General features: G+C 43.3%; 1 protein-coding gene across 1 annotated transcript in view; it reads left to right on the top strand.

Moving 5' to 3' along the window:
* The window catches only part of LOC125633464 (uncharacterized), a 92,392-nt gene that overhangs the window by 34,098 nt on the left and 40,083 nt on the right, over nt 1-18,211 (top strand). Inside the window, exons 4-5 of the mRNA XM_048842766.2 lie at nt 13,804-13,919; nt 16,131-16,205. Coding sequence (XP_048698723.2) covers nt 16,195-16,205 — 11 coding nt within the window. The 5' untranslated portion in view covers nt 13,804-13,919; nt 16,131-16,194. The remainder of the gene's footprint in view (nt 1-13,803; nt 13,920-16,130; nt 16,206-18,211) is intronic.

Raw genomic sequence — 18,211 nt, forward strand, 5'->3', positions numbered from 1 at the left:
GCCCTGAGAAAAAGGGCCTAGCCGGTGCAAAGGGGCCGAAGGGGAAACAGCCCAGGGAGAGAGATGGACAAAGGGAGAGAAGGAGGACAGGCAGGAAGGCTGCTGCCAAAGGGTCCCTGGGTCGGGACCCAGAGTAGAGGGCTGGCCTGGGTCCCCCCTTTCCCCTTTGCACTTCCATGTGGCCTTTTGGAGTGGCCATCACAGACTGCACCAGACCCCTGTCAAAAGGGGTTAGACTTTGGGGTGTGGTTGGCCATTGTGGCTGGGGCGAAGAGAAGGACTGCTGATAACACCAAACCCCCGGAAGGGGGTGAGACCAGAGCAGTGGGCACGGCCAGAGGGAAGTGCCCTGAAGAGGACGCCGCAAGCTGGGAGCAACGCGGGTCGAGACGCCAATCCAGGGTGAGAGACGGACAGGACACCACCGGCAGAGGGCGCTCTGCATGAACTGAGCTAATTCCCAGAGTGAACAGCAGGAAGTGCTGCGGTGGTGAGTCCCAACCCCATCATAGTACCAATGTGAGATTTCTAAAGATAGCTACAGCACTCAACTCAAGGTTTAAGAATCTGAAGTGCCTTCCAAAATCTGAGAGGGATGAGGTGTGCAGTATGCTTTCAGAATTCTTAAAAGAGCAACACTCCGATGCGGAAACTACAAAACCCAAACCACCAAAAAAGGAAATCAGTCTTCTGCTGGTGGCATCTGACTTAGATAATGAAAATGAACATGTGTCAGTCTGCACTGCTTTGGATTGTTATTGAGCAGAACCTGTCATCAGCATGGATGCATGTCCCCTGGAATGGTAGTTGAAGCATGAAGGGACATCTGAATCTTTAGTGCATCTGGCACGTAAATATTTTGCAACGCCAGTTACAACAGTGCCATGAGAATGCCTGTTCTCACTTTCACGTGACATTGTAAACAAGAAGCAGGCAGCATTATCTCCTGCAAAGGTAAAGAAACTTGTTTGTCTGAGTGATTGGCTGAACAAGAATTAGGACTGAGTGGACTTGCAGGCTCTAAAATTTTACATTGTTTTATTTTTGAATGCAAGTTATTTTGTACATAATTCTATATGATGGTGTCACATGAATAAATATGTGGACACACATATTTATTCAAGTGACACCATCATAGGACCTAATCACATTAGCCACGCCATCAGGGGCTCGTTCACCTGCACATCTAGGTATGCGATCATGTGCTAGCAATGCCCCTCTGCCATGTACATTGGCCAAACCGGACAGTCTCTACACAAAAGAATAAATGGACACAAATCTGACATCAGGAATCATAACATTCAAAAACCGGTAGGAGAGCACTTCAACCTCTCTGGCCACTCAGTAAAAGATTTAAGGGTGGCAATTTTGCAACAGAAAAGCTTCAAAAACAGACTCCAACGAGAAACTGCTGAGCTTGAATTAATATGCAAACTAGATACCATTAACTTGGGTTTGAATATAGCCTGGGAGTGGCTGGGTCATTACACATATTGAATCTATTTCCCCATGTTAAGTATCCTCACACCTTCTTGTCAATTGTCTAAATGGGCCATCTTGATTGTCACTACAAAAGTTTTTTTTCTCCTGATGATAATAGTTCATCTTAATTAATTAGCCTCTCACAGTTTGTATGGCAACTTCCACCTTCTCTGTATATGTGTGTGTGTGTGTGTGTATATATATATACACTTACTATATTTTCCATTCTATGCATCCGATGAAGTGGGCTGTAGTCCATGAAAGCTTATGTTCTAGTAAAACTGTTAGTCTCTAAGGTGCCACAAGTACTCTTGTTCTTTTAGTGGATACAGACTAACACGGCTGCTGCTCTGAAACCTGTCATTATTGACTGGATCAACCTTGTCCACATGCTTGTTGACACCCTCAAAGAATTCTAATAGATTGCTTTTGCTAAGGGAAATCATGCCTCACCAGTGTTGACTCTCCCCCAACATATCATGTTTATCTATGTGTCTGGTAATTCTGTTCTTTACTATAATTTCAACCAGTTTGCCTGGTACTGAAGTTAGGTTTACTGGCCTGTAATTGTCAGGATCACCTCTGGAACCTTTTATAAAAATTGGATTTATGTTAGCGATCCTCCTGTCATCCGGTATCTCCGCTGATTTAAGTGATAGGTTACATTCCGCAGTTAGTTCTTCAATTTCATATTTGAGTTCTTTCAGAACTTTTGGGTGATACCATCTGGTCCTAGTGACTTATTACAGTTTAATTTATCAATTTGGACCTAAACCATCTCTGACACCTCAATCTGGGACAGTTCCTCAGATTTGTCACAGAAAAAGAATGGCTTGGGTGTGGGGATCTCCCTCACATCTTCTGCAATGAAAACTGATGCAAAGAATTCATTTAGCTTGTCTTCAATGACCTTGAGTGTTCCTTTAGCATCTTTATTGTCCAGACGCTTTATTGTCCTTGTCAGGCTTCCTACTTCTGATGTATTTAAAAAAATGTTTTGGTGTTCATTTCTGTATCTTTTCTTAGATGCTTTTCTAATTCTTTTTTCGCCTGCCTAATTATACTTGATTTGCCAGAATTTATGCTCCTTTCTGTATTTTACTCATTAGTAATTGACTTCCAGTTTTTAAAGGATCTCTTCTTGCCTCTTAACAGTTTAGCCCTGATGGCACTTTTTTGTCGTCTTATGGTTGTTGTTTTTTAATTTGGGGTATACATTTAATTTGAGCCTCTATTATTGTGTTTTTAAGTAATCTCCATGCAGTTTGCAGACATTTCACCCTTCCTTTTAATTTTTGTTTAACTAGCTTCCTCATTTTTGTGTAGTTCCCCTTTTTGAAGTTAAATGTTACTGTGGTGGGTCTCTTCCCCCCTCCCCCTCCAGGATGTTACATTTAATTACATTATGGTCGCTATTACCTGGTCGTTCAGCTATATTCACCTCTTGGACAGATCCTATGCTCCACTTAGGACTAAATCAAGAATTGTCTCTCTTCTTGTAGATTTCAGGAAAAACTGTTCCAAAAGCTGTCATTAATTGGTTGAGAAATTTTATCTCTGCATCCCTTCCTGAAATGACATATAGCCAATCAATATGAGGGTAGTTGAAATTTCTCTTTATTACTGGGTTTTCTGCCTTTGTAGCCTCTCTAATCTATCTGAGCATTTCACAGTCACTGTCACCAGGCTGGTCAGAAGTATATTCCTACTGCTACACTGTTATTGTTCAAGCATGGACTTTCTGTCCATAGAGATCCTATGGTACAGTTTGATTCATTTAAGATTTTTACTTTATTTGACCCTATTCTTTCTTTCACACATAGTGCCACTCCCCCACCATGTGACCTACTCTGTCATTCCTATGTATTTTGTACCCTTTTATTACTGTGTCCCATTGATTATCCTCATTCCACCAAGTTTCCATGATGCCTGTTATATCAGTATCCTCAATTAAAGCCAGACAGTCAAGTTCACCCATCTTAGTATTTAGACTTCTAGTGTCCCTTAATATAAAACAAGTAATTCATGCGTGTGTGGTTGGTCCAGTGTGTGAAAAATACATCACAAACAGGGCCAAATTCTTTCCCGACATACGCAATGCAATCCCATTTCATTTCAGGAAAGGATTTGGCCCACGGAATTTAATAACTTGTTATAGCGGTCATCACTGACTGGCAGTATTACAAGTCTTCCAAGTTTTTTTCCTTAACATGTAGGTGAATGTTTAGACTTGGAAGACATGATGTATTATTGTTCGATTTGGGTTATGCAGGGTTCTATGTAGAGACAGTGGTCCTTGGAGAGGGAGCTGTGTGAGCAGCACGAGAGTTTGTTCTCTTCTTTGGTCTCTGATTAGTCTATTCTTGAGTCAAAGTTGCTTCCCGGGAACTGGGCACTGATGTTGGATTAAGATTCCTGAAGGAAGGGATTGCCCTGCATGCTGTTTTACCACCTCTGTTCCAGGACTGGTGTATGTGTGTAAATAAAACAAGTTAAATTTAGAATCTATTGAGAATCTATGTCTCCTCCACTGAGAAGCTGAGCTGCAAAGCCCCTAATATTTGTTGGTTCTCAACATAGGGATGACTCTGGTATCAGGACAGAAGTTTCAGAATGGCAACAGTAAATGAAATTGCTTCAAAGAGAAATAAGTAACCATGAAACGAAATTGAAAATTTATATATACATCTCTTATACTTTCTCACAAAATGTTTGCTAATTTGTTTCCAACATGTAAAAATAGCCATGAAAGAACAATACAGTTAAGAAAATTTAAGTGTGCAGAAATTTGGAACTTCTCAGTTAAGATTGTTTCTGGATGTGAATCCTTGTTAGAGTAAATGTTTTAATGTACTAATAAAATCCTTTTAAAAATTAATATGATATTAGCTTTTTCATGTTTGAGAACAAATAAAGAGAAAATGAAAAAAGGTGAATATTGCAACGGCAGACCTAGTTTTCAGAATTTTTATAGATCTTCTTTACAGTGGAAATATTTTAAATGTTCATATGCAAACTATATTAATGTTTTAGACTTTCTTTAAAAGTACATTAATGTACATTTACATTAACATAGATATTGCATTTTAATAATAACCATGTACAGTGCTTTGCTTTTACAGTGTACTCCATCTAAGGACTTCAAAGCATGTGTTTGTTGCAGAGTGACTATCGAAAGGTGTTCATTGCAGTGTTATACATTGGTAACTACACAAGCAGAAGTAATAGAAAATGTGTTTGCAGTAGCTTGGTGTATGGGTGATTAGAGCAGAATCCTGTAGCATGCCTATCAGTATATACATGATGAGCTGGCATATTATCTGGATGAACTAGCTTTAGCTGGAGGCCTTTGCTTATTGTATGATTTGTTTAGTTTAATGTGTGTTTCAGGAAGGATATGGAGGGGAAAGCAGCTGTGGACTAGATGGTGAAAAGCTTCTTCTGTACTTTTTGTTTTTCAAAGCAAGCCAAGACAGGGTCTGAAACTCTGATCCTACCAAAGAGGCTACGGACCCTGTCCAAATGGGAAAAGGTCAGCATTAAAGCTGTGTTCATATAAAAGGTGTTTGTACAAAGTGAAAAAAAAATAACCCAACAATATCGCTGTTTGGGAAAGAGGCTACACATTTCAGCGCTTCACAAGGTAACTCTGTACACAGACTATTCAGGCACAAACGGGAGTTGGAGCAGTCCTGAGGCCATGACCTGGAGTGTAAAAACCAGCTGTTTTGACTATAAATAGATCAGTGCCTCTTCTCATGTGAAGCATTTTTTGTGGACTGTAGCGGGGTGGTCACCCCGCTCCAGCCCTGAAGGAGTTAAAGCAGCCCTGGAGAGGGCTGTGGCTGGGAAAAGGGATTAAGAACAGCTAGGGGAAGCTGACTGTGTAGCTGACCACAGGTTTGGCTGTCTTAATCAGGACCCAGCTGGCCCTTATAAGAGGGCTGTGGGGCAGAAGCTGGGAAAAGTCTCTTTCTAGCCCTGGAGGGAGAAGGGCTAGCTGCCTGAGAGAAAGGTACCTGAACTGGAGCAGTGCTGGGGAGGGGCAAAGGGAGCTGGGAAGCGCCAGCCTGGTAAACCCCCAGGCTGCAAGCCTTGTTGAAGGCCTATCAAAGGTACTGGGGCTGCAGAGATACAGCCTGGGAATAGGCAAAGGCAGCAGGTCCTAACCCCCCTTGCTGATGTTGAGTGGTTTACAGGCTGCAGTCTGCCCCAGTGACCGGGGGCTAGATGGTGACTGGCAGTAGCCACTGAGGCAAGGTGGGGATAGAGGGTTGGGGGTTCCCTGGGGAGGGGAGACCCAGAATGTGGGGCACTGCCAGGGGGCAGCACCTCAAGGTAAAAGGGCACTGGGGTCCAGGAGGGACACGGGGACCCTGAGGCAGGTGAGACACCGGCCTGCAGAGGGTGCTCTGGGCTGGAAGAGCTAATTCCCAAGATGACCAGCAGGAGGTGCTGTGCTAGTGAGTGGTCACCTTGCTACATGGACCTTTCCATAAAAATGAAGTGGAAATTGTCAGTTTGGCTGTTGGTGTTTTAAGTTAGATGTACATGACAGTAACAGTATTCTCATTCTAATGCATGAAAGTCACACTGTTATCAAGTTTCAGTCTTATCATATTAGTATCATATTCTAGTGATGCCATTCGTTTGGCAGTAGTAATGTCTGTCAACCTTTCTGTTATAATCCCCAGAGTGCAGGGGTTTATAACTAGGGTGGAAAACAAAATAACTTTTGATTTATCTGAAAACATGTCCGTACAGGTGTGATCATATTTTACTCAGGAGGATTTTGACTTGCAAGCTTATCCAAAGTATATTTGAGGTGTTTTTAGAGTGACTTTTAGTGTTGTGAATGGTGCCAGTTTGATCCACACGACAGGTAGAACAGAGTTGCTACAGTGTAAGTTTCACCATACGGCCTTGCCTATGTACCTCAGTCCTGACCCAGAATGAGTAGTCCGTGAGTGGGCAGTTCAGCCTCCATGTTCGTTCAGTCCTTTGCCTCTGCAGGCTAATTAGTATCACTGCAGTTGTTGTGGTTGTATTTTTTTGTAATGCAGACATTAGCCCCCTAGAAAAACATTCATATAATAGGCCACCCTGTCAGTAGTCAGACAAACCATAGTGTGGTGTGGTACCAGCCCCACAACTTCCTAAACCCTACCTAACAGGTAAAATCAAGTATTTCACTACCCAGTCAAAGACAAACAAGAGACTTCCTGCAGCCAGAGGGCTAAATCCTAGCCAGTGATTTCATGAGAGTAGGGAGGCACATCAGCCTGGCAAAATTGTGATGAGATTTATCAGTGAAGGCAGAAGTCACCCAGCAAGTGTGAAAAATCGGTATGGGGGTAGAGGGGTAATAGGCGCCTATAGAAGAAAAATCCCCAAATATCGGGACTGTCCCTATAACATAGGGACATCTGGTCACCCTACACCCAGCCACCCGTACCATGATGGTAGTGAAAAACTAACATTTCACTCACTCAGTAAAACAAAAATTATTCCATCTGGACAGGATGGGCAAGTAGAATTTTGTGAGGATTTACTACCATATAACCCAGCTCTACATTAGCTTCACTAATCCTGAACTGTTTGGGAGAGGTGTAGAGCAGCTGGAATCCCTCAGAGAAGAGTGTTGGCTCCTCCCAATACCAGTGTGGCCTGTCACTCACTCCCTCTTTTCCATGCAATGCCCTTGGGGTTACTACAGCATCTCTGTTAAGCTGCCATGGCAGAGAAAGATAAGCAGCAGTCAGATCCCCACATGAGTGGTCCTTTCCCTAGATAGTCTTGTTTCCTTTTATGGGCCGGGGCCATAGTTTGCGTTTATGTCATCCATTCTCGTGATTCCTTTTAAACCCTGATAATTTCTGTCCCTTTCCTGGGTGACAGCTGGAGTAATTGGAGATTAAGGAGCACATGACTCCTTTAAAGGAGGCTGTTACCCAGCTTTGGAGATTAGCCACCACTCCCCAAATCAGGAGCACTGTCCACATACAGCCTCTTGCTGAGAGGTGGGGCAGAGTTAGAGCATTGTTAACCCCACCCTTCAAGGATCATGATGACATTGGCCTAAAAATCATAAGTTTTTTTTAAAAAAAAAAATACAATTTAGATTTTTTTATATTGGCCTGCTGGTTTTGAGACTTTAGAGTTCATAGGGGTCAAGTTTTCAAGCTTTTTCCATGACTTCCCCCGCCCCCATCAGAGCTGATATCGTCACCTAATTACGTGACTCTGGAAGCTGGGGCTTCAAGAAAAACACCAAATATCATGAGACTTGTCAAGAGTTAACAGCGGAGTTACAGACTCCGCACCCCTCCTGCTCCAAAAGGGACAGATTGTGACAGCCACAGAGCAATGCCAGGGTGAGTGAGGCCTCTTCAGGGACTGCTAGGCGCATTATAGTCACAGAGCTGGTCTGGGCCCCACACCAAGCAGGCAACAGGGCCAGGTTTTGGCAGTTTTAAATTAGGAACCCAAAAGGATTTTATCAGTGTGGCTTCTAAGTTAAATTAGCCAAAGAAATAACTGAGTAGCCCACCAGAAAGCTGTCTACATTCTAGAAACTCTGTTTAAGCGGACACGTGTCTATTTGCTAGCCAAATATTTAGCATTTTCCCCACTCAACCACCAACCCCCCCCCAAACCCGTCTTAGTTGTCTCTCTGTTATCAGCAAAAACAACAAGGAGTCCTTGCGGCACCTTAGACTAACAAATTTATTTGGGCATAAGATTTTGTAGGCTATAACCCACTTCATCAGATGTTATCAGTGGCATTAACAAATGTCCTCATAAATATAGCTTTCCTGTAGTGGTATATTTGGGGGGAGGTGTCAACTAGCATAACCTGCTTCCTACACCAAGAGAGCAGCACAGGCCAAACTTCTCTAAGCACACTTATAATGTTCTGGGGAATTTCCTAATTAGCCACAGCTAGACTTCCTTCCAGGTCAGGTTCCCCTACAGTCCTTGTGCTTAGGGCATGTAGCTATGGTCCTTTCTCCTATTCAGAGACAGGATATTGAATGCTCTCCCTGCTGTTCCCTGTATAGAATAAATATACCACCAAACAGCGAGGCTTGGATCCCCAAAGCGATTTAGGTGATACAGCACTGAACTTGTAGGTGTCTAGGAAATCACTGTAATAACAATGGAATCCACAAATTAGGTTCCCTGTACAATGAATGGGGAGAGATAGGGGGATTAGACTGTGAGCCACAAAACCAGCATGTTAGGAGGGGAGCTGCCTCAGCTAGCCAATGGGAGATGTCGGTGAGAGGTGTGTTCGTGCTTGCTAAGCCCACCCGTCTCGTGGAATTAGGTGCTGAAGTCCAGGCTACAGGGAGGTGCTTATCTCCGTTTGCGATTCACAGCTGGAACCCCTCTCCTAGGGTCAGGTGGCTTAGACGCCTAAGCTGTTTCTTGGGAGATGGAGTTAGGTGCTTGCTTAACTCCACACATAATAGCTGGGAAGGAGTCCTCTCTATTAGCCTGTAGCTCAATGGTTAGGGCACTCACCCAGAAAATAGGCCAGTCCCCCAGTTCAATTCCTCCCTCTGCCTGCCCTGAATAGGGGCTTTACGCTGGAGTGTTGAGTGACTCTCATACTGTCTATGGCCAATTAAGATTTAATTATTCAGTTAAAGTGAAAAAGCTTCAACAAAAGAGATTGAGAGCATCTCCCCCCACCCCCAATTCAGGCTGTTCAGTAGTTGGAGCACTCACTTGAGAAGTAGAAAGCCCTAGCTGAACTCCCTTCTCCCCTGCCAGAGGTAGTAAAAGAACTGGGGTCTCCCACATTTGGGGCTGGTACCCTAGCCACTGGGCTATGAGGGAGCCCTTGCCCCTTCCCCCCATGTCTGTTTTGTGTGAAGTTGGAGGTACTCAGAGACTGCACACTGGACTGGGGCCCTTGGGAAAGATACGTGGAGGAACACCTATCTTCCCCTGGTTTGTGGATTGTAGTAGGGCTTAGGTGTGAGATAGGCGTCTGGATGTCTAAAGTGAAGCAGCAGAGGAAGAAATATAGGTGCCTGGGAAACTTTTACAGCAGAAATATAGGTATGTCTACACTGAAATTAAGCACCTGTGGCTGGCCTGTGTTAGCTGACTCAGGCTTGGTGGGCTCGGGCTACAGGGCTGCAAAATTGCAGTGTAGACATTCAGGCTTGGGCTGGCGCTTAAGCTCTGGGACCCGCAAGGTGGGAGGGTCTCAAAACCCGAGCTTTGGCCTGAGCCCTAATGTCTATACCACAGTTTTACAGCCTGAGCCCTGTGAGCCCAAGTCAGCTGACCTGGGCCACCTGCAGGTGTTTAATTGCAGTGCAGACACCTACAGGATTAGGAGGTGGGTGAGAGATATTTTTTTATGGATCACAGTGGTGCCTAAAAATGGAACTTAAACTCCAGATGTAGGCACCTAAGTACCTTTGCAGATCTGGGCCCTAGTAACATAGGATGGTAACTTAGAAGTGAAATGGGTCCTTGGCATAACCATACAGCTAAGGGAAGCCTAGAATTCCTCCTTACCTGTAAGGGGTTAAGAAGCTCAAATAACTTGGTTGGCACCTGACCAATGGGGAAAGAAGATACTTTCAAATCTGGGGGGGGGAAAGGAAGGCTTTGTTTGTGTGTTCTCTTGGAAAGCAGAGAAGTACCAGGTCAGAAAACTCCTTCTCTTATAAACCATCCTAAAGTGAGTCTCAGTATTGCAAAAAGAGTAGGTAAATAAGGCAGGGCGCGTTAGATTACTTCTTGTTTTCAACTTGTGAATTTTCCCTGTGCTAAGAGGGAGGTTTGTCCTTGTTTTTTTTTAACTTTAAAGTTTTGCCTAGAGGGGAATCCTCTGTGTTTTGAATCTGATTACCCTGTAAAGTTACCTTCCATCCTGATTTTACAGAGGTGCTTCTTTTACTTTTTTTCCCTTTATAATAAAGTTCTGTTTTTTAAGAATCTGGTTTACCTATTTGGTTGGTAGATTATTCTCAAGCTTCCCCAGGAAAGGGGGTGAACTGTCTTGGGGGGCTATTTTAGGGAAACAGGAACTCCAAGCAGTCCCTTTCCTGAATCTTTGTCTAACTCACTTGTAGTGGCAGCAGTACCCATACAAGGACAAGGAAGGATTTGTGCCTTGGGAAAATTTTTTAACCTAAACTGGTAGAAATAAGCTTTGGGGTTCTTTCATGTGGGTCCCCACATCTGTACCCTAGAGTTCAGAGTGGGGAGGGAACCGTGATAGTCCTGTTACAGAGGGCAATAGGCATCTGCCCGCAGTTATGGAAATCTGCCCCGCACTTTCTAGAATCTGTAGGGGGTTATCTAGAAATCAGTGTAGAGGAGGTTTCTAAACACAAAAAAACAACCAAACAAAAAATCATCAAAGGAATGCAGATTCAGTAAATACTTAAATGAGAGCAATCATTGTAGGATTTAGTGTAATTATAAGGCAAATTAGATAGAGAGAAATTGTTCTAACAGAGTCCCTTAAACTGGCAATAGTGGCCATATATTTTTCTTATCATTGTAAAAATATCCTACCTTTTCCTTTAAACTATACTGACCCAAGTGAATAGCTGCCACATTCTTGGGTTTTGAGTCTATAAATATATATGTGCTGAAATTGATATATTACTCTCAGTGAGAGCACTCTAATAATGTCAGTGTTTTTGATCTCATTCACCCCCCAACAGTCTGCACCATGTGTCCTCTCAACAATTTATAACATACAGAAACATTGGCTAAGTTCATTGAAATAAATGAGACTGCACCCACTTACTCCAGCAGTGAATTTGGCTCATCATTTTTGATCAATGTTCTTTCTGGCAGATGGTCTGTTGTGTTTGTTTTCAGCAGGGCTAGATGTTGAAGCAATCTATCCTCGTAGCATTTTAAAATGATATTTTAGATTGTCCTGTAAGTGTGTGTAGGTTTTTTGTTTTGTTTTTTTTAATATATTCTCCCAGCAGTGGCAATGCATTTTGGCATTGAAATCTTGTCTGTTTCAGTTTGTGATATTGTACAGGCCAGAAAGGTCAAACATTTAAACAAAACATTTTAATAATCCATTTTTAATAAAGTCTGTGGAAAAGATACTGATGCTTCCAAAGGCATATCAAGTCTTTTCACTTCATTCCTAGAGGCAGCAGGGTCTATTATTTAACTTATATTATGGTAGTGCCTAGAGGCCTCTGCTGGCTTGGGGCTTCATTTTTCTAGGCACAGTACATACACATAATAAATGACAGTTCCTACCCCAAAGAATGAACAAACTAAAATATCTAGTGATTAGACCAGATACTTGGGAATTCTTATGCCTTAATCTGCAGTTGAGTTGCTGTGTGATGTTCAGAAAATTACTTAGGCCCAGATACACAAATGTACATAGGTGCTTAAGTGCTAGTTTTAGGCACCACTGTGATTCACACAACCTCTGCTCAGCCACCACCTATTCCTGTAGGAACCTAAATTCACTTGGAGCCTAAATTCTCATCGTAAAAATTTCCTAGCCACCTAAGTTTCTCCAGGTGTGCACATGTTGCTGCCTCACTCCAAGCATCTGGAAGCTCATCTCTCTTCTAAGCCTTCAAGCAATCCACGAACCAGGGGAGGATGGATGCTCCTGCGCCTCTCTTACCCTTATGGCCCAATATAGTAGGTGTGCTTGGAGGCACCTAGAAAAATCACAAGAGTAATGCTGCAATCCACAAAGCCTGAGTTTGGCCTAGGCTCCCTAGCCAATGCATGTGTTGAGAGAGGCGCCTAAGAATGCAACCCACAAAAGCTAGCATGCTAAGTTGGGAGCCAACGACAGGGATGTGCACTAAATCCCTCTCCTCTCTCAGAGATAGGCACCTAAGTACAGGCTGCAGGGAGGTGCCTGTCTCTGCTACCAATCCACAGATGGAAACTAGTCGACTGGAGCCAGGTGACCTAGGTGCCTAAGCTGCTTCTTGCGGGAATGAGCTTGGTGCCTGCCTTACTCTTCACAAAATGGCTGGAGGAGGAGGTGGTGTCCATTTGTATCTTTTAACCTGATGGCTAGAGCACGTGCCTGGGGTGTGGAAGACCCAGCTCCAATTCCCCTCTCTCTGCCAGAGGGGGACAAAGGATTTGAATAGGGGTCTCCCACTTCTCAGGAGAGTGCTCTAAACTCTGACTCTGTGGTTTCTACAGGTTTTTGTTGTGCAAAAAGCAAGAGACAACATCCACCCTAAAAACCCTATATTGTACAAACTTTAGGACTCCCTGAAAAGCCCATCATTGTCCTTCTTAAGCTAAAGGAGCTATTACAAAGTGACAGGTGACACAGCCTTCCCCCCAGCCACTGAGTGCACCTGTGATTTTAAGCACTCCAGCTCCAGATTTGGGTCAGTTGTGTGCCCGTGGTAGCATTTACCTCATGACTGGGGCCATACCAAATTCAAGGCTGTGAAAAACACGTCAATGACCGTGAAATCTGGTCTCCCGCCATAAAATCTGGTCTTCTGTGTGCTTTTACCCTATAATATCCAGATTTCACAGGGGAGGTCGACATTTCTCAAATTGGGGGTCCTGATCCAAAAGGGAATTGCGGATCGGTTGCAAGGTTATTTTAAGGGGGTTGTGGTCTTGCCGGCCTTACTTCTGCGCTGCCTTCAGAGCTGGGCGGCCGGAGAATGGTGGTTGTTGGCCGGGTGCCCAGCTCTGAAGGCTGCGTCCCGCCAGCAGCAGTGCAGAAGTAAGGGTGACAATACCATACCATGACATGCCACCCTTCCTTCTGCGCCGCTGCCATCGAGCTGAGTGGCCGGAGAGTGGCGCCTGCTGACTCGAGGGTGGCAATACCATACCATGCCATCCTTACTTCTGCGCTGCTGCTGGCAGCGGCTCTGCCTTCAGAGATGGGACCCCAGCCAGCAGCTGCTGCTCTCTACCTGCCCAGCTCTAAAGGCCGTGTGGCTGCCAGCAACAGCGCAGAAGTAAGGGTAGCAGTACCACAAGCCCCCACCCCGTGAGCCCCCCAAAACTCCTTTTTGGGTCAGGACCCCTACAATTACAGCACTGTGAAGTTTTAGATTTAAATAGCTGAAACCATGAAGTTTATTTTTTAAATCCTACAACTGTGAAATTGACCAAAATGGACTGTGAATTTGGTAGGGCCCTACTCATGAATACTACTGCTGTTATTTTTAATGGGGATATTGCATGTAATTCCTTGTGCATCAGAATTATTGGTGGGATTTGAAAAGTGCATAAGTGACTGAAAATCCCACTGAAGTATCGTAAAATATGTTTACCAACAACATCGAAGCTCACACAGTTCTTTGTTTTCAGCTCTCCTGGCTATTGCTCTTCATCGTTTCCTATGGGCATGGAGTTTTGCTAGTAGAGTGGAGTGTATGAAAAGTCAAGCTATGAAAACCACCTCAATGCAAGATAGCGCTTACCAGGTATAATTTTTTTTTCTTGGCAGTGATTTGCAGCAGATCTTAAAAATCCATGTGCTCATGGTGAAGCTTTCTGATCAATTTCTGTGGAAAGTAAATTTTCATTTACAAAAAATGTGGGTCTTGCTCCCCCCCCCCACTAGTCTGACACTGACTACCAATGGCCTTATTTCTGATTTAAAATAGCATAAACAAGAGGTGAATCAGGCCTCAAATTTCTAACCATTATAAACATGAGCAGTATGTAAACTGATGCAGTGCTGTCTTCCTGAGTCTGCAAATGGACAGTCCAAATGCAATGTTTCTGCTGTTGCTCAAAGCTTTCCCAAGATGCAGCACCGAAAAAGCTAAACAGTCTTGTCAGTTGTGTCTGTTGCTATTCAGAATCCTGTACGCAGTTGTGAAAGTGGCAAGAATTAAGGTCCACTTCACCCTAATGTTGCTTGGGAACTCTGAGCCAAAGCAGGCAATGGAGCTATTCACTGAGAGGGATTACTCAAAAACAAAGATATAGTTAGAGTAGTGGAGACCCCACCTAATCAAGGACTTTCAGAGAGTTTCACATTTATCTGTCATCTAGTAGCTAGAGACTGATATGAAAGAGGGGGCCAGGGACAGCATCTAGGTAGAAATTCCAGCATCCTCCTCTTTCCTGGCAGCAGTGGGGAGATTGGTCTCTTACCTCAGTATTACCCCTGGCCAATTCCTACCCATTCATCTTTTGTACAGGCCAGTAACTAGCAAGTCTGACTAGTAGGTATCTGGTAATATTTCCAAGCCCTTTAGGTGAGAATATGGGTGGATGCACGGAGATGTTTGAGGGTGAGCAAGAGTGGGGGGATGAGATGGGCTACAATAAGAGAGGTAAGGTATTTCAAGCATGGGGGCTGACTTTTATTTTTCCTGGTGAGTGTTCCACCCCAAGGCCCCTGCACCTGCTCCACCTCTTTCCCCGAGCCACCCCCGCTCTGCCTCTTCCCGCCTCCGAGGCCCTGCCCTCGCTGTGCTGCCTCCCACCCTGCCCCTGAGGCCCTGCCCTCGCTCTGCCTCTTTCCGCCCCTGCTCCGCCCTCTCAAGGCCCCTCTGTCACTCCATCTCTTCCCACCTCCTCCCTGATGCCCCCCACCCGCTCGCTGCTCTCCTCCCTCCCCCAAGTGCCTTCTGCCAGCTGATTGGTGCTGAGAACCCCCTGTGTTTTCCCCATGGGTGCTTAAGCCCTGGAGCACCCGTGGAATCAGTGCCTATGATTTAGATGGTGTCTGGAGAAATGGGAGGGAAAAGGGAGAGAGAGGCAGAGAACACAGTGTAGAGACGGCAAGAGAGGAATAAGGGAAGAGAAGGAAAAAAAGAAGCAGACACTGAAAACAACTACTTTGGGGAAAAAGAGACATCAGAACCTAATAGGGAGGGGAAAGAAAAAGTGGAGGGAAGCCAGCTAAGTGTGACAAAAGCAAGATCTGCTAGTGAACCAAGCTAATTGAACAGCCTTCACACATATTTCACTTCATCATTTTCACCACTATCCATCAACTAATTTATTCAACCATATCAGCCATACCCATAAGTCACATTTAATTTTTTTCATTGCATTATCTTGCTTGACAATATATTACAATTAAATATAGTGCACACTAAACAGTGCACAAATACCCCTTTAAATTGCAGGAAGTGTGTTGTGGTTGAGGGAAGGATGGTATATCAGTGGTATATTTTTTACCCAGGGTTAAAAGCTTAGACCTTGGGTGTCAATTAAATTAATACAACAATAGGACTGCATTGCATCAATGGTTTTCAATTATTATAAATCTGAGTTTGAGAAATTTAATTATGTTGATAAGAGTGACAGTAACAACATGTACAAAAATAAAAGCTGTACATGTAATTGATTTAGCTGAACCTCATTTCAAAACTGTGGTGAAGGGATATGTGTGAAGCTTTCTGAACCTACCTTCCTGGTGAATTAGAACACTTTTCAAATGTCAGTCTCTGCAATGTGGCCTGTATGAAAGGGTTACTCTTTACATAAAGTGGATCAGACTTTTGTATTTCAGTTCAGAACTCAAAGTGCTTTATGAAATGTCTTTTACCAGTTTTACTCATAGAGGATCTTATCTATGGAAAAAAACATATAAACTGGTACAATACAACAGGTTTGTTTGTATTAGTCTGGTGAAAAGCTTTGTTGATCTTCTGCTATTTCTGTTTTAATTGAAGACACTCTGTGCACTTTCTGCTCAGAAGAATCCCAGGAAAAAAAGTGGATTATTTGAGACTACAAATGCAAGAAAGGTAAAAGCCAAAGCGTTTGCGTACTAGACCAGTTACAACTGCATTCAAGTTGAACATGTTTTCTGTACTCCCTGATGCTTAAAACTTTGGGCCTGGTTTTTACCTGTTACTTGCACAGGATTTACTTGAGTGTAATGCTGTTGACTTCAGTGAAATTATTCCGGAATTATATTAGTGCAAATGATAGCAGAATCAGCCCTGTAAGGTTAAGACCAAGTTGAAGGTGGTGGAAAACTACACAGGTTAAGTAAGCGTGTGTAAAAATTCTTGACACTTCTATTTGTCTCTTATGTGGCTCTTCTTGTTTCATCTTGGAACGCTAGTATTTCCGTAATTATCTGCACTTTAAAAAAATTAGGTTTTTTTCCCCCCATACTCCTTTTATTCCTTTGATCTATTAATCTGGAAAGGGCTACAAGGCTTACTGTTTCTGCCGTTTTTATGTTTTGGTGTACTATTTTGGCTGAGGTTGGAATCTTTGTCAGCCAGTTATTTCACTCCCTTTTCCCAGTCCTATTTATACCTCTTAGAGGGACACTATCTGCTTGAAAAAAATCTCACTTCTGTCTGAAAACTTTTTACCTGCTATTATTTTAGTTAGCACCAAAGGTTATTATAGCAAAATGAGATCTTTCTTCCAGCTTGATTACTTTGTGCATTTGACAGCACTTGATGTACAGTCTTTCACTATTTCCTTGTATAGCTAGTCAGATTCTGCTTTTTGTGGGTGGTTTTCATACAGCATCAGGGGAAAGAAAAAAGATAAGAAAATGTGATTTTTAAAATCACAGAATTGACAAGGGGACTCCGGGGCAGGTGTAGTCCAGTAACTGAAATGACTGTACATTGAATTCATTTGTTCTAAATGGACTAGATTTCAGGCAGACAGTGTTACTTTAAAATTACTAGGAAGGTCTGATTTCTCCAGAGCTCTGCACTGTGGATAGCCATTTACACCTGTGTAAAATGACTATAAAACAATATCAAATCAGAATGGTAGCATTTTGCACCCACTTTGCACTCACAGAGGGAGTTCATCCCTGCCCTGTGGCCCCTTTTTTTCTGCCATGATGGCACAAAGGGGAAATAAAGCAGCTATAGGGACTTCCACAAGGAATATCCAGGAGCCTTTGGTGCCTGAAGCAAGTTGGGTGCAGATTGAGGTGAGGTGGTCATGACTCCAGCTGTTCTTGGGTGGCACAGCTCCTGTATGGGCCACTGCAGATGCGGTGCAAGTTAGGGCAACCCATAAGGCTGCTGTTAACTGTGTTTGACTTGATCTAACCCCCAAGAACCCCAGAATAGGGAAGGTGCATTGGCTTCCCCCTGACTGAGCACTAGCACGGGGATGAATTGGCTCTAATGCTTTGAGATCTGTGGATGAAAAGCACTGTATAAGAGTTATATGCCATTATTACGGCTATGGATGGGTGTGAATGATTACACAAGGTGCAAAGTAATTGAGAATCAGGCCATAATTTTTAAAACTTGGAATACAACTGTAAGTAGAGAGTCTGCAAATGAGAATTTTAACCTGGTAAGTAGATTATCTCTCAATGTATTGTGGAATTCAGTGCCAGTACTATATAAATAATCTAGGGAAGAATTCTGTACCTAACAAATCCTGCATTTCTTAGTCATTCCTTACTGCAGCTAAATTCCCGTTAACTTCATGGTAGGCAGAGTGGTTCAGTGGTTGGTGTCCTACTTGGAGAACCAGGAGAGCTGGAGTGGTATTTTCAAAAGCGCTTAAATGATTTATGATTGCAAGTCACTTAGGAGTTTCTGAAATTTCTATAACTTGGTTTTATTCTTGATCCAGATACTAACTTGATATGTAAATTTGAGCAAGTCACTCCGCTTCCCTGTGTATCAGTATCCTTATTTGTAAAACGAGAATAATAATGCTTACTTTACTTAATAAAATACTTTGAGATTTATGAATGCTAAAGGCTTAACCCCATGGTAGTAACCTCCTTAGGAATATCTCCCTAATTCAGTACTTA

Source organism: Caretta caretta, chromosome 3 (genome assembly GCF_965140235.1).
Source record: "Caretta caretta isolate rCarCar2 chromosome 3, rCarCar1.hap1, whole genome shotgun sequence".
Taxonomy (NCBI): domain Eukaryota; kingdom Metazoa; phylum Chordata; order Testudines; family Cheloniidae; genus Caretta; species Caretta caretta.